At 36.0% G+C, this 16,824-nt stretch overlaps 2 protein-coding genes across 2 annotated transcripts; both read right to left on the minus strand.

Moving 5' to 3' along the window:
- Positions 1–2,459: 2,459 nt before the first annotated feature.
- Positions 2,460–3,593, minus strand: LOC116015087 (fasciclin-like arabinogalactan protein 12). The gene has a single exon (XM_031255088.1). It carries the CDS (start codon positions 3,485–3,487, stop codon positions 2,747–2,749), a length of 741 nt encoding a protein of 246 aa, XP_031110948.1. The 5' UTR covers positions 3,488–3,593; the 3' UTR covers positions 2,460–2,746.
- A 3,612-nt stretch (positions 3,594–7,205) lies between these two features.
- LOC116016852 (ABC transporter F family member 4) lies at positions 7,206–14,474 on the minus strand. Its single transcript, XM_031257287.1, has 4 exons — positions 13,080–14,474; positions 8,667–8,751; positions 7,668–7,709; positions 7,206–7,560 (listed from the first exon to the last, which is right to left on the minus strand). The coding sequence occupies exons 1-4, from the start codon at positions 14,445–14,447 to the stop codon at positions 7,499–7,501; spliced, it is 1,557 nt and encodes a 518-aa protein (XP_031113147.1). The 5' UTR covers positions 14,448–14,474; the 3' UTR covers positions 7,206–7,498.
- Positions 14,475–16,824: the final 2,350 nt, after the last annotated feature.

Below are 16,824 nucleotides of genomic sequence, written 5' to 3' on the forward strand. Positions count from 1 at the left end.
AGTTGTAAGAAAAAACCTAAATATGAAGATGTGGGTAATATGCTTATTGACCATGAAGGAAAATTGCGTGCCAAAAAGATTGATCACGATAGGGTTCGTGAGATTACTAGTATGGCCATAATTTATCATGATCTTCCATATTCTTGGGTGGAGTATACTTGGGTTAGAGAGTTGCATAAGTATTTGAATCCTGATTACAAGTTCCTAAGTAGAAATACAGCTGCAGCAGATGTTTACATGTTTTATGAGAGAGAGAAAGAGAAACTGAAGAATGTGTTGTCAAAAGTTCGTAGTAGAGTTTGTTTGACTTCAGATCTTTGGACAGCATCCACAATTGAGGGGTATATTTGCTTGACTGCGCATTATATTGATAATGATTGGAAGTTAAACAGTAAGATATTAGCATTTTGTGCTATGCCTCCACCGCATACTGGCCGTAAGTTAGCTAAGAAGCTTCTTGGTTGTTTAAAAGATTGGGGAATTGAGAAAAAAATATTTTCTATTACGTTGGATAATGCTTCAGCTAATGATAGTATGCAAAACATCTTGAAGGAACAACTTTGTTTACAAAATGATTTGTTGTGTAATGGTGAATTTTTCCATGTTAGGTGTTCTGCACATATCTTAAATCTTATTGTGCAAGATGGGTTGAAAGCAATTGGTGATTCTTTTTATAAAGTTCGAGAGAGCGTGAGGTATGTTAAAGCATCGGAGGGAAGAATGAAAATGTTTGAAGAATGTGTTGAAAAAGTAGGGCTTCAGCTTAAACTTGGTTTATCTATTGATGTGCCTACTAGATGGAATTCTGCTTATAAAATGCTTGATTGTGCTATCAAGTATCGTCGTGCTTTTAGTAGTCTGCAATTACTTGATCCAAACTATAAGCATTGTCCTTCACATGAAGAATGTGTTAGAGTAGAAAAAATTTGTGACTTCTTAATGCCTTTCAATGAAATTACCAAATTGTTTTCTGGTTCAACTTATCCCACATCTAATTTATATTTTCGGCAAGTTTGGAAGACTTATCCCACATCTAATTTATATTTTCGGCAAGTTTGGAAGATTGAGTATTTGTTGAAAAATAATTTGAAGAGTGGAGATTCGGTGATTAAAGAGATGGCTTGTAAAATGAAAATCAAGTTTGATAAATATTAAGAGATGGCTTGTAAAATGAAAATCAAGTTTGATAAATATTGGGAGCAATATAGTGTTATTCTAGCAATGGGAGCTGTTTTAGATCCAAGAATGAAGTTTAAGCTTTTGGAGTTTTGCTACAAAAAGTTGGATGAAAGCACATAGCTTTTGGAGTTTTGCTACAAAAAGTTGGATGAAAGCACATATAAACAAAAGTTGGATGTTGTGAAGAACAAGTTGTATATGCTCTTTGAAGCATATAAAGTCACATCTGTGACTGGGACGAGTAGTTCAAATGTAACTATTAGTCAATCTGAAAATGTTGCATCAATGGAAGCAAGTGATGACTTTGATGTAAGTATTTTATCTTAATGTAAATTTTTAAGTTATTTTCTTAATTTTTATTCTAATATTTGTAAATTTCTTATTGATATATAGGATGAGTTCCTTGAATATTGTGTTTAAGATAATGTGCAAAATGGTAAATCTGCTTTGGATGTGTATTTGGATGAGCCACAAATGGATATGAAATCATATGCTAGTTTGGATATCCTGAACTTTTGGAAGGATAATATGCATCGATTTGGTGAGTTATCTTTAATGGCATGTGATGTGTTAAGTATTCCTATTACTACAGTGGCATCAGAATCAGCTTTTAGTATAGGAGGTCGCGTGTTAAACAAGTATAGGAGTTGTTTGCTTTCTTCAAATGTTCAAGCATTGATTTGTACTCGCAATTGGTTAAGCGGTTATGAGTCAGATGATAAAGGTAATTCACTAAATTATATAGTATTTTATTTAACATTTTAATAATTTTATTTTCATAAATAATAATATGTTTTGAATTTTCTTAATTTTTGCATAGGTGATGATGGAGATGTTCCAGTTCGTGTTCCAACTGAATTTTCTGAAGCTTAGTGTGTTTTGGATTGATGTGTCATGACTCATTTGTGTAATGATAAACATTTGAATATTTATTTTGAACTGTAGTGTGTTTTGGACTTTTGGACTAATGTGTGTAATGGTTATGAACTTTGAATATTAATTTTTTAGCGTAATGTCTTTTTATCTTGCTAATATTGTCATGTGTAAGGGTTACTTAATTTCACATAAATGTTTTTTAAAAAAAAAAAAAACCGCGGGGCCCACGAACCCGCGCGGGGTGGGCTAGGGTTGGAGAACCCTGGCTCGCAACCCTAGTGGGTTGGCTCGCCACAACCCACCAAAAATTAGGCCCGCGGTGGGGCGGGCTGGCCCACTTTGACAGTACTAATTATTTATAACATCATAAAACTAGTACAACATGAGTTGATATTCATGATAAATATCGACAAATCTTAACGTAGAAAATAATAGCACAAAGCAAATTTTTACATGGCTATAATATATATAGCAAGACTTGAAAATATAACTTTGAAAAAATTAAATTCAAGAAATAATAAAACACTTCAAAATTGAATATCCTTACAAAGCTTGTGCATAGGAAAAGACTAAAGTGTAACAATTATTCAGAAGGCACTCACTAGATCACTACCGTCCAAATCCAACTCGGCACAACCATCATATTCTCACACTTCACACGTGGCACAATCTTCACCCTTGAATTCCAACGTTACAACATGAAAACAATCGAAGCAACCCCAATAACCACCGCCGCCACCATGCCATGCACGTCCACAACCCCAACCGCGCCGGAACTGCTCGTCGGCGAAGCGTCTTCGCCGGAGACGGGACTGTCCGCGGCCTTCGCCTTCTTCTTCGCCTTCCCCGGCGCGGGAGCCGCCGCGGGAGCCGGCGGGCCAAACAGGCTAATAGGAAGAAGCACCTTGTCCACCTGATAAACCGCCAGCTGTCCGTCCGTGTAAACCGTGTTTGCCACCGTGGAATCCACCACGCCAGTGCTGACGTTAACCTGATTCCCCGCTGTCGTCACGTTCAGCGGAAACGACCCCGCGCTATCCCCGGCCTGCGTCTTCAACGGATTACTCGCCGTTTGGAACTGCGACATTGAAAAGAACGATGAAAGAACATGAAATTGAACCAATTCCACTTTCTCCTGATCGGTCAGGGAATTAAGAGTGCCGGCTTTTAGGCCGGAAAACGCATTATCCGTCGGGGCGAAAACCGTCAATCCCTGGTTAGAATTATTGAGCTGATTGTTGATCTGATCAGAAACCTGAGTGATCTTAAGGAGCCGCATGAATGTCGTGAACTGGCCGGCTTTTTCGAGGATTTTTGTAATGTTGGTCGGACCAGAAGGCGCCGGTCCGGCGGCTTGTGCTTCAGCTAACCTTATAGAACAACATTGGAGAACAATAACTAGGAAGAGGAGAACAAGGAAATGATGCTTCATTGTTTTTTGTTTTAAAAAAAATTGTTGAAGAAAATGTGAGCTAGAGAATAGATGAATGTGTAGGGTAAGGGTGGAGAAGATGGAGAGGAAAAGGAATGAATTGAAGAAGATGGGAGATGGGAGAGGGTTTATATGGAGAATTGAAGAGGGAAGGTGATATACGTTAGGTGGTGAGGAAGTGCTCTATTGGTTGGCAAAGACATCTTTTTTTCTTATCAATCAAGTTTGATGAGGGGTCACAATTCTAGTTTCAACTATTGCAATTTTGCTTCTTACTCTTTCTTTTTCCTTCTTTTCATTTACCTTCCATATCTAGTAAATAACACACACTAAGTACATATACCAAATCAAATTATATAAATTTTTTTTTTCCGACACTTAACTAGATTAGATTCGACAGATCTTTTGACTTTATAGTTGCATTAGTAATATCCTTACTAGCTAACTCTCTTGACTTTATAGTTGTATTAGTAATGTACTTACTAGCTAAATGTATGACGATCTCATTCTATTAGGTTGATTATATTTGAAGGATTTCCTAAATAAGTATTATATTTTTGTAAAATAAAAAAAAAACATTATGCATCTCGTATAAGGCTCTCACACACAAGTTTTTGAGTTCATATGCACAATTCATCTATCTATATTTTGTATCCATTAGCTACTTGTAATTTGGTTAATTAGTTATTATATATTCATCTTTTTAGGTGGTGAGGGAAAGCCATAACCACTACTCGAGAGTGTGTACCGAGTAAACGCCACATTGTAACTCTAGCCAGCAAAAGGATACAAAGAGATAAACAAGCCTAGGTTGTAGCTGATTAGTTCTGATAGTATATATACTCCAGTACCGGTCGGAGTCCGTATGATCGGGAGGTCGGCGACTTTGCCCGACCGGTTTGCCGTCAGGCCCTCACAGACCGAACGGTGCCTTCGCTCGGTTAGCAGGGGTCATGTCGAGGCCCGCCACGTGCTCCATCCCGCTTGGGTCAGGAGTGAGGCGGACGCATGCACGCCACGTTCCCGTCATGCCGGAGTCCCGGCGATCGTGCCTTTCCCCTCTTATAAATACGGCATTTATGAGGAGAGAGAGGATCTTTGGGGCCAATTCTAGACTAAGTCTTGAAGTGAGTTCGGACAATAGGAAAGCCCACTGCCGACCCGAGCCCTTTATTCATATTGTAAACCGGGCTTGGATCTTTCGAGTAATAACAGATCGTATTTCCCGTTTTAGCTTCGCGTTCCGTATTTAACACTATCAAGTTCAAACGAAGAAGATTAATAAGACACTCTCATTGTTGAGAAATAAATTAAAAGAGATCTCAAATACCTAATATTCCCTCCAAATATATATACTTGTATATCGTTTTGCATCATATTGATGTGATATTGTTATAGAGTATTTTTTATAACACTTATATTTATAATGAGTAACAATGGTCGAAATTCCGTTTATAATACATAGGATATTAAGCATACCCAGTGAGTTAAAGTGGATAAAAGTTTCATTCAAGAGCTCTAGTTATATATACATATGTTACGATGAATATAGGTAGTTTGCTTGGAAATGGGGCATGTAAAAACGTAAAAGATGTCAAACTTTAATTTCCTCCAAGTGGGGATATCGATCTGCAGACAAAGTTGTATATGATTGCTTTGATTTCACTTGTGTCACATTTCTGGATCGGAGCTATCATTGCTTTTTGCCACAAACTTGAGAATGAAGCTTTTAATTAGTATTTGGAGAGGGTGTTTATATTATAGCCTAACAAATTGAGCCCCCACCCCCAATTAGCAACAATTTAATAAAAATATGATAACTAGGCTTCCCGTGAAAACGTGTCACCTAATCTCATCTATCTATATCTAAAATATAATCAAGAGATGAAAATTAAGGAACACATGCAATGATATTTCGTATGTATTGGGAGACACTTGACAAGTTGACCGTGCATTTGGAAAAAGCTTTCAAATGAACGCTTAGTTATCCACGAATGCGTTGTCAAACGTTTTCGAATACAGAATCGTAATTACAAAAATGTCACTACATTTTTTTCTTAATTTTCAGCGCTTGATCATCTTAAATGGATGGATGACATTAGCCCACATGTTTTCATGGGAAGTCTAATTCTCACAAAAAATAATAATAATAATAATAATAATAATAATAATAATAATAAGATACATCTCTGAGGTTACCATACATTTAAGCTTGATGTGAATGGCTTAACCAACATAACAATAAGTCAGCTAGTTAGTACGAGTATAAGATAGCAATTTTAATGAAACTTATTTATTTGTAATAAAAAATGACAATAAAATTTTGATAATAGTATATCTTTCATTGAATCATTAACGTCATGTGGCGGACGTAATAAAAATTTTCCTTTTTAGGGAATGGTTCAACACTCTCAATTAACTAGATTTATGGAGATAGGAAAACCGTGTAAATATCCATCACAATTCACTCCCATTTTTTAAAATTATCTTCAATATTTTATAATTTTAATTAAATATTTTATCACTAATTACCTAAAAATAATAACAAAACAACATACAACTATTCTTCAATTTATAAAAATGCATAATTTTTTAAATATCAATAGACTTTCAAATACTCTTTAATAATTTAAATATAATTCAATTTTTAAAAACTCATCAAACACCTACGAGCTTTACCATTTTTAGGTTTTAGACTCTTTAAAAATGGATAGATAGATTCCTCTTTACCATTTTTAGTCACTGGTGTTTCCATTTTGATGATTCGAGCAGTTTGAAATTTTTATACACATTTGAGCACTATCTGCCGTGGTGTCATCAACTAAAAATATTTTATCCTTACGAATAGAATTTAGAGCAAATATTTAAAAGATGAACGCAATTATCATCTCTAAATACCACAATTTAAAATAAAAAAAAAAAAAAAGTACTAAATGATATACAATCAACTAATGCTATCAATTAATCAAATTTACTAACACAATCAGCTAACAACTATTTATCAAACACTCTCTAAAAGTTCATTTTTGATGTACTATAGGTTCATTACTAAAAATGGACATGCAATACACTAAAAACTAATTTTAAAAAAATAAATCTGTAATACACTCACTATTGCAAAAATCTCACGCCTAGGTCGCCTCTAGACCGAGGCGAATTACTCCCTAGGCGTCCACCTAGGTGGCCGGCCGCCTAGCGCCTAACTCAGTCAACTGGACCGAGTTGACGGCCAACTTAGCCGAATTTGACCGACTTAACTAGCCCAACTCGACAGAGTTAACCGAATTAACTCGAGCGAGTCAGCCTTGTTAATTATATATATATATATATATATATATATATATATATATAAAATATGACATACACCCACACACATGCATTATTTTATTTTTATTTTTATAGGTCGCCACCTAGGTGTACCACCTAGACCGCTTAGGCGCTAGTCTATCCCCGACTAGCGCCTAGCGACTACTGCATCCATGAACACACTAAAAATGAAGATATATGCCAATAGTCCACATTGCATGATATAATAATTGCTTTTTGGGGCCATAAAAGCATTATTATCCTAAACCAACGGATCTAAATGTGCTTTCTCAATGGTTGAAATGATGCAATCCACACTAATTACTAATATTCCACATGATGCATAATTGCATATAACCAAACTGGCCCTATTCAGTTGTTATTACGTCCATTTATGTATTAATCATAATAATTAAATATGAACTAAATACCATCTATTGATTTCTTAAGATGCAGAGTATGAGCTGGCATCAAAGTTAGATACAATTGCTGAATTAAACATACAAATCTTAGAATCCAAGATGAGATCGAGTATGACAAAGGGCAAGAAAGTAAATCCATGCAGGAACCCTCCCTACTGACTATATATTTCTACAACATATAAACTGGAGAGCAATATACATAAACCTGGATTTTGCTTGGGGAATACTGGAAGAGCAGTACTGGCATCTTACCAACAAAATGAAAATTCGATGCCGCTTGTATCTAACCAACTTTTTCTGCATCTGCTAACGCCACCTCGGCTTTTATCTTTTCAGGGACATAATCTGGCATAAATAGCAATCAAAGATGCGTGAAATCAGGAATCGTAAAGAAAACTGAAGTTAACGTGGCTGTTGAATCCTCAAATCTAGAAAAAAACGGTTAGTGATACCTGAGAGAAAGTCGAATCTCTGCCTTTTGGAAACAACAGATGCTGAAATCAGAAATGAAAGCATTAGCGCATCTCAGCAAAATTGGTATAATGTACAGTGATGCTCTATACTTCTATATATAAACATGTATTTCAAAAAACGATATCTCGGAGAATTGAAACTGTATTGAAGAAGCAGCTATTACAGAAAACTTGATGAGTTATTAGGTGAGTTGCCAGAAATTAACACTGTTCTTTAGTGATGTAGCCTAAGCTCATGTGAAATAATACTATGTCCACAAGAAAACAGCACTGTGACGGAAAGTCCGTCGAGAATTTCCATTTCCAATTCTGTATTTTGAAATGTATAGAATTCAAAAAGTCTTCAAAAAAGTAATGCTTGTCTATGGAGACACTAATTCAAGAGTCTAAGTCTATTCAAGTCACTTAATACTGAAAAGGTTGTTTCACAAAATGATATGTGAGCTTTCTTCAACTTCACACTCAAAATTTGCTGCATTTTCTGCAAACATGAGCAATGTACAGCAACGGATTTATTCTCTGATGAACAAACAAATCTCAAACTGCTTTTAAGTTTAAATATAGAAGATCCTGAGAACTATATATATGACACAGCAGTTGAGTATAACATAATGAAATCATTAAGGTTTTTCAAGTCACAAAAAATAAAAAAGCAGATGCTTGACAGATTGATACATGGACCAGACTATGATCCCTCTGCTTTCGAGTTTTAGAGTAACATTCATCACATACAACTAGAAATTTAAAAGCTTCATGCCAATACCAACTCTATAGCCAATAGGGATGACATGATAGGATCTATAGGAACAGCCAAGCAGACAAGTATTGCTATAGATAACAGCGTCACCCTGAATCTGGGTCCACAAGCACACAATAGATTGCAAGCATGCACTACAAAGTAATAAATGAATAGGAAATGAGTGGTCTCACAGAAAATGTTCTATTTCCTAGTAAATTTATGAGCTATACAGAACTTACAGAGATGGTTATATCCAACATGAGATTTACGATCCAGAAAAGCACAAGCATAAGCCTCCTTGCAGAATAGCTCAAGAAACTTTTCCTACATCCAGCAAAAGAAGCCCATAAGAACAATGCATAGCAACGTGCAAAGAAAATCAAATGAAGTTGCAGCTAAAAATAAAACTTCAAAAGTTCAAATATAAACTTATTTTGTAACTCAATCCAGCAAAAGAACTATTCATCTCATTTCAATCACTGTGCTATTTGATATAATTATCCTGCCTTGTGTCTATAAAAGTCTAATCTAAATCAAGAAAAGAACAAAGTCTCAAAATGAAACTAATTCTAAAAAACCCCTGAGCTCACATACATACATCCTACTGTGTCTCACATCCCACCTCAAATCCCATGCCGCTGGTTGAGACTTGAGAGCTTATTGGCCCTTGAAGCTCTCCCAAGAGCCAGGAACTTCAAATGACCTTACCTTGCAATTTAACTGGAACAGTGTTGCCAAACACATGGTTTTATAAATCTCACAATCAGCTCTACACTGAGGCAGTATCCAACTCAAGTGCAAAACAGATCATTTTCATTTCCTTCAGTTAACCACAAAATTCCTAATAATTTTTGGTGCATTCTCAATTATCTGAGAACTACATGGTTATCTTGCTTGCTCTGGGACATATATCCACACTGAAAAGATTAGTTGTTCACAGAATGAAACTAAACCCTTTATCCACTTGTTACCTCAGCAGTGAACTAAAAGTATCCCATAATCAATTCACATGCTTTAGAAGTATAATTTTACTCAAAAGTCTTATGGTTTCATAAGACTTAAAGACATTATCAACTTTGGCTGGGAAAAGCATAAGAACAAATGAACAATTTCAGAGAACACAACATGAAACTGCATTATATCATGAAATCGATCTTGATTTTAAAGTCATTGTTGCCCTGCCAGAAGAACAAGAACGACGCAGAGGTCACAGCCAACATTCTTGATTTAAAAGACCAGACTTTTAAAAGTTCACCTACCAACTAATGATATAATCAAAACCAATAAGCATCATTAAGAGTCATAAAATACTAAACATTTCATAGCCGAGCACAGGGCTGCTGGATTGAAGGCTTGCTAATCTTCTTTCTGTTGTCACTCTTCTTTCTATTGTTGATTGCAAGCTCGCAAGTTGCAGGGCTGAACGCGGGCTAACTGATCTTCTTCCTAATATTCTTTTTTACCCATTATTAGGGTTTAGAAATTATGGGTCAACTTTTATTGGATTAAAAATAAATTGGGCCTACGACTTATAGCCCAAAAGTTCCCAAAAGAAGGCCTACGAAAGCCTCAAGGGTGCAAGTTAGGGCATGCAATGCACCCTTGTGCCCCTTGTTCTCACCTCAGGCTGAAGCACACCTCAGCAACACCTAGAAGTATAACAAGTACTCTAATGGAAGGTTTTAAAAGGCTAGTTTGGGTATCAGGGCGTTTCTATTAGAAAGTTTGGGCTTAAGCCTCATGGCACTTCGAGGTTTAAGCTTCAAAATAGACCCCAAAAAAGATCAATAAAAACTTTTAAAAGTTCACCTACCAAGTACCAACTAATGATATAATCAAAACCAATATGCATCATTAAAAGTCATAAAATATTAAAATACTAAACATTTCATGGCAGAGCACAAGGTTGCTGGATCGAAGGCTTGCTAATCTTCTTTCTATTGTTGATCACATGCTCGCAAGTCGCAGGGCAGAAAGCAGGCTCGCTGATCTTCTTCCTAATATTCCTTTTTACCCATTATAAGGGTTTAGAAATTATTAGTCAGCTTTTATTGGATTAAAAATAAATTGGGCCTACTACTTATAGCCCAAAAGTTCCCAAAAAAACAAAAACGCCTACAAAAGCCTCAAGGGTGCACGTTAGGGCATGCACCCCTGTGCCACCTGTCCTCACCTCAGGCTGAGGCACACCTCAGCAACACCTAGAAGTATAACAAGTACTCTAACGGAAGGTTTTAAAAGGCTAGTTTGGGTATCAGGGCATTTTCTATTAGAAAGTTTGGGCTTAAGCCTCAAGGGGCTAACGGAAGGTTTTAAAAGGCTAGTTAGGGTATCAGGGCGTTTTCTATTAGAAAGTTTGGGCTTAAGCCTCAAGGCACTTCAAGGTGTAAGCCTCAAAATAGACCCCAAAAAAAATCAATAAAAACTTTTAAAAGTTCACCTACCAAGTACCAACTAATGATATAATCAAAACCAATACGCATCATTAAAAGTCATAAAATACTAAACATTTCATGGCGGAGCGCAGGGTTGCTGGATCGAAGGCTTGCTAATCTTCTTTCTATTGTTGATCACATGCTCGCAAGTCACAGGGCAGAAAGCAGGCTCGCTGATCTTCTTCCTAATATTCCTTTTTACCCATTACAAGGGTTTAGAAATTATTAGTCAGCTTTTATTGGATTAAAAATAAATTGGGCCTACTACTTATAGACCAAAAGTTCCCAAAAAAACAAAAACGCCTACAAAAGCCTCAAGGGTGCACGTTAGGGCGTGCACCCTTGTGCCACCTGTCCTCACCTCAGGCTGAGGCACACCTCAGCAACACCAAGAAGTATAACAAGTACTCTAATAGAAGGTTTTAAAAGGCTAGTTTGGGTATCAAGGCGTTTTCTATTAGAATGTTTGGGCTTAAGCCTCAAGGTACTTCGAGGTGTAAGCCTCAAAATAGACCCCAAAAAAGATCACTAAAAACTTTTAAAAGTTCACCTACCAACTAATGATATAATCAAAACCAATAAGCATCATTAAAAGTCATAAAATACTAAACATTTCATGGCGGAGCGCAGGGTTGCTGGATCGAAGGCTTGCTAATCTTCTTTCTATTGTTGATCACAAGCTCACAAGTCATAGGGCAGAAAGCAGCCTCGCTGATCTTCTTCCTAATATTCCNGGATCGAAGGCTTGCTAATCTTCTTTCTATTGTTGATCACAAGCTCACAAGTCATAGGGCAGAAAGCAGCCTCGCTGATCTTCTTCCTAATATTCCTTTTTACCCATTATAAGGGTTTAGAAATTATTAGTCAACTTTTATTGGATTAAAAATAAATTGGGCCTACTACTTATAGCCCAAAAGTTCCCAAAAAAAAACAAAAACGCCTACAAAAGCCTCAAGGGTGCACGTTAGGGCGTGCACCCTTGTGCCACCTGTCCTCACCTCAGGCTGAGGCACACCTCAGCAACACCTAGAAGTATAACAAGTACTCTAATGGAAGGTTTTAAAATGCTAGTTTGGGTATCAGGGCATTTTCTATTAGAAAGTTTGGGCTTAAGCCTCAAAGCACTTCGAGGTGTAAGCCTCAAAATAGACCCCAAAAAAGATCAATAAAAACTTTTAAAAGTTCACCTACCAACTAATGATATAATCAAAACCAATAAGCATCATTAAAAGTCATAAAATACTAAACATTTCATGGCTGAGCGCAGGGTTGCTGGATCGAAGGCTTGCTAATCTTCTTTCTATAGTTGATCACAAGCTTGCAAGTCGCAGGGCGGAAAGCAGGCTCGCTGATCTTCTTCCTAATATTCCTTGTTACCCATTATTAGGGTTTAGAAATTATTAGTCAACTTTTATTGGATTAAAAATAAATTGGGCCTACTACTTATAGCCCAAAAGTTCCAAAAACAAAAAAAAAACAAAAACAAAAACGCCTACAAAAGCCTCAAGGGTGCACGTTAGGGCGTGCACCCTTGTGTGACTTGTCCTCACCTCAGGCTGAGGCATGCCTCAACAACACCTAGAAGTATAACAAGTACTCTAATGTCTGGATGGGAAACACCTATAAGGCTACTTCTTCTTTTGTCAAACTAAAAGCTTACAACTTGCATATTGGGACTTCTAGAAATTGAAAAATCTAAAATTGAAGTCTATGTTTATTCTGATTTTTAGCTGTTAGGAAAATTCAACTAAACATATAAATCAGTATTGAAAGAATTAGGTGATGTATCAAATGGCCTGACCCTAAGGCCTAAACGAGATGCTATAATTTTTGAAATCTTCTAATATTTTACATCGGATTACGTTGAAGAATTCACAGGCACTGGTTGACTTACTACCAATTTTTATAAAGCCCCTCCACTTATACAATATTATAATGTATCTGATAACTTGATTCTCATGAATGCAACAAGTTGGATACTAAAACTCAAACATGTAAAATATTACTCCATATATCCAACTCTCTAAACTGTACAAGTAATATGTACTATAGGCAAACAATGTATATAAGATTACTCCATATTCAAGCAAAGGCAGATAATGTATCTAAGATTACTTCATACATTTGAGTCCTTAAAACATACATATACTACCTACTATATGCAGGATAAAGTACCTAAGATTTAAGAAGAAAACATGGCTAAGATTTCAGGCTTACCGTGGCTTTGTTGATGACAAAAGTTGCTTCTTGAGACATTTTAATTTTAGAATTTTCACTCTTTATCATCCTACTAATTCGACTCATTGGAAATGTATACAATACACTCTCACACTTATCATCATCATCATCAACCTCTTCCTCTATCATTTTCCTTTTCTCTGACACTGTGTTATTGTTTTTCCTATTAGCATCACCACCTCTCTTTGCCCCATTTTCTACTTTCTTTTCATGACTTCTATCCTGTTTCCCTGTTTCAACTTTCTTTGCTTGCTTGCTCATTTTATCATCCATTTTATCCTTGCTTAGCTGACTACTCTGTCCATTACTCTTGAGCTTCTTTGCTACAACCTTTTCTCTAGCATCTTCATCTGCTTCCACCAATTTTCCTTTCTTCTTGATCTTACTGTCCTCTTTCTTGTCCTTGCTTGATTGATGCTTATCACCACTAACCTTCACCTTTTTAGCTACTTTCCCTCTAACCTCCTCATCCTCTTCCTGTCTGTTCTTCCTCTTCTGAGTCTTCTCCTCATCTATTTTTTTGTTGCTTCCATGGGTTGAATTCCCATTGGGTTTTTCCTTTTTTGTAGTATTTTTTGTCTTTCCTTTACTCTCCTCCACTCGGCTTTTCTGATTCCCCTTCTGCTTGTTATCCTTTGCTCCATTGTTACCACTGCGAGCTGTCTTGCCACTGGTCTTTGCGTTTTTCAACACCTGCTCTTTCTTCCCTTCACTCTTCTTTTCTTTCTCCTTTTCCCCATTCTTCTTCTGCTTACTCTTTTTCTCTTCGTTCTTAGTGACCTTCGCCTGCTTAGCAGCTACACCTCCATTCTCCTTAGCCACATCTTTGCTATTTTTCTCCTTCGCCTGCTTAGTTCGTTGAGATGTACCGGCATTGCTCTTCGCCTTTTTCACTACCCGCTCACTCTCCTTTTCTTCCTCCCTTTTGTTCTTACTACCACGCTTTTCCTCTAATTTCTCTCCTTTTCGCCGCCGATCGCCATTGGCATTGCTCTTAACCTCCACCTCGTCCTCTTCCTCTTCCGTATCATCTACAATTTCATCACTAACGGACTGAATTCCTCCGTTTTCTGCCTCCTCCTCCTCGTCTTCTTCTTCTTCCTCCCCTTCCGTATCGCTCACCTTTTCTTCAGAGCCGAGCTCAACCCCTCCGACTTCTTCTGCATCGCTTACGTCGTCGTTTTCCGATTCGGTGCTTGAAGATGGTACCACAACGGTCTCAATCTCGTCGTCGTTGAACCTCGCCGCCCCTTTGGAAGCAGTGTTGGGGTTCTTTTTGTTCTCTGTACGATTTCCAGAGATTTTTTTGCTTCTCGTTCTATCGGTTACTCCTTGATTCTTCGTCATCTCTCTCTCTCTCTCTCTCTACCTCGGCGCTGCGAAAGAGCCGAAATGTTGTCTCCAACGGGTTTATATAACTGGGTTTCCATAATAGGATCATTTGGGCCTGAACTTGCGGGATTCTTTTCTATATTATGGCCCAAATCATATCCAATGAATCTCTTTTATGTAGTTTCTAAGAAAATATATGAAACTGGGCTTACTGCGGTTCAAGCCCAACTAATAAACTACCTAAAATGGATCAAGACGTTTCAGGAATGTCAAGAGAATTTATTATGACTATAATGGTCACATTTTTTTTTTTAAGTATTACTAACTCTGTTACAAATTACAATGTGGTATATGTTTATAATTACTTTCTCAAACTTATTGAAGCACAAAAAGTCAATATCACCTCCACTAAGGCTCGAATTCACCCCTTCCATATGGTCACATTTTAAGTAGTGAAAATGTGCAACTTAATTATAAACTAGATACATTCCAAGGGTAGTACAACCACTATGAACGGACTATAAATGATTAAATGACACTAAAAGTCAATTTTTAATTTCAACCATATATTACTACGGAGTATAATTTTATTATAACAAAATTCTATATTGTGTAATGATCTATCTTATACACATCAAATATTAATTAAAACTCATCAGCTTTTACCAATAGGTATGTATAAAACGTCAGCTACAAATATTGCAACTAAAGGTTGCAACTGAAATTTTAGATTTTATTGTTCTTTGTTCAGTTTATGGCTTATCGTCTAGTGAATAGCGATTTGCTTTATTTTAATATTAAATTACTTACAAAAGATTTTAACCCATATACATAATTAAGAATTAAATCAAAAAAATCTTTCTATCAAATAGATATTAAAATGATAATATGTAAAAAAAGTTTCGAGGATATTGAAAACCTAACCTATAACATCTTAAAGTCTTTGTTGTATAAATTAATTTGATTTGCACCCTTTAAAAGAGTCAGTATACACGGCTAAAGGAAAAAAGTGAAGTGTGAAAGTGTGAAACATATATTATATTGTCACAGAATCTTGACTTGAGTTGTTTGCAAGTAAAATATATGATATTGTCACTTCTTTCTTCTTCTTTTTTCCTTAGTAAAATGTGTTCGTCTAATTCAAATAAAAACTTTTAAATTTTTTAAACATTATTGAAAATGTTAAAACAATATTTCTGAGTGATTCATATATGTAGATCTAATATGATAGAGCGAAACAAGAAGTTATGGGACATCAAAAATTGTTCTCTTGATTTTCACATTATTAATTAAATGGTTTGTATGTCATCTTCAAGTAGATAATATTTTTTTTTATTTGTGGGTAAGTTGAAGTTAGTATTGCATAAGGTGTTTGTCATGCTAAGTATACTCACAATTAATGAGGGTTGGTAAAAATTGAATGAAGAAACTACCAAAATGCATGCACATGCCAATAAAGTCAGAAAACATATATAAATTGTCTTCCGTTCAATTCTTGCCTTCTTGGCCTCCTATCATTTTTTATTTCTTTTGGGATTGCTAATCGATTTTACCAGATGATATTGTGAATCCCATAAATTTGTCATTTGTCAAATTGTACTTTTTATGCGCATAAAAAGTCAAACTCAAACTAAAATCATCGATATTCATGACAGAAATCAAACTCAACCCACTTTTTTGTGCATAAAGGACCCAACTGAAAAAGTGTTAATAAAAATCGAACTCAAGACGTCCAGATTCAAAAATCATGTTTCATCCATTTCATCATGCATTTTTTGAGTTGCCCAAACGCCTACCACTTTCTTGGCATGATGAATTCCTCCACTCCATGAAAATTGTATGGGATACCAACCCTCAATTACCGTAAAAAAATGAAGTTAACAAGTCTTTAAATGTGGTTGGAAAACGACAGGAGATAGCACTACTAATCAGTAATCATAGTTGTTTTGCCTATACTCTGAATTAAGCTCCCCTATGTCCGGATTTTATTCTTAATTAATTAGTGTACTATTTTATTGGTAAATTATGAAACCAAATATAGTAGGTAAACTTACATGACAAACTAACTAACCTCAAATAGATAGAGTTGTGTGTTACTGAATTTGTGTACTCTTTGTAGGACAAATACTGAACATTAAATATTTAAATATAGTATATATCACCAACAAGTCTATGTGGTAGTGTACTATTACTCGCTCAAGTAAGTCGTAACACTCCGATATTGATGTGATGCTTGGAGTAATGGCGAGACATAAGTGCAAGACTTATTTGTTAACGACATTCGAACTCCGTGACCAATTTCTTACCCTAAAAAATCAGAATGTGCTCATATCTAATCGACTCTTATGTTATTGCACTAGTAGATCTCGTCGTATAACCTCATCAATGTTAG

Source organism: Ipomoea triloba, chromosome 4, assembly GCF_003576645.1.
Source record: "Ipomoea triloba cultivar NCNSP0323 chromosome 4, ASM357664v1".
In the NCBI taxonomy this organism is placed as follows: Eukaryota; Viridiplantae; Streptophyta; class Magnoliopsida; order Solanales; family Convolvulaceae; genus Ipomoea; species Ipomoea triloba.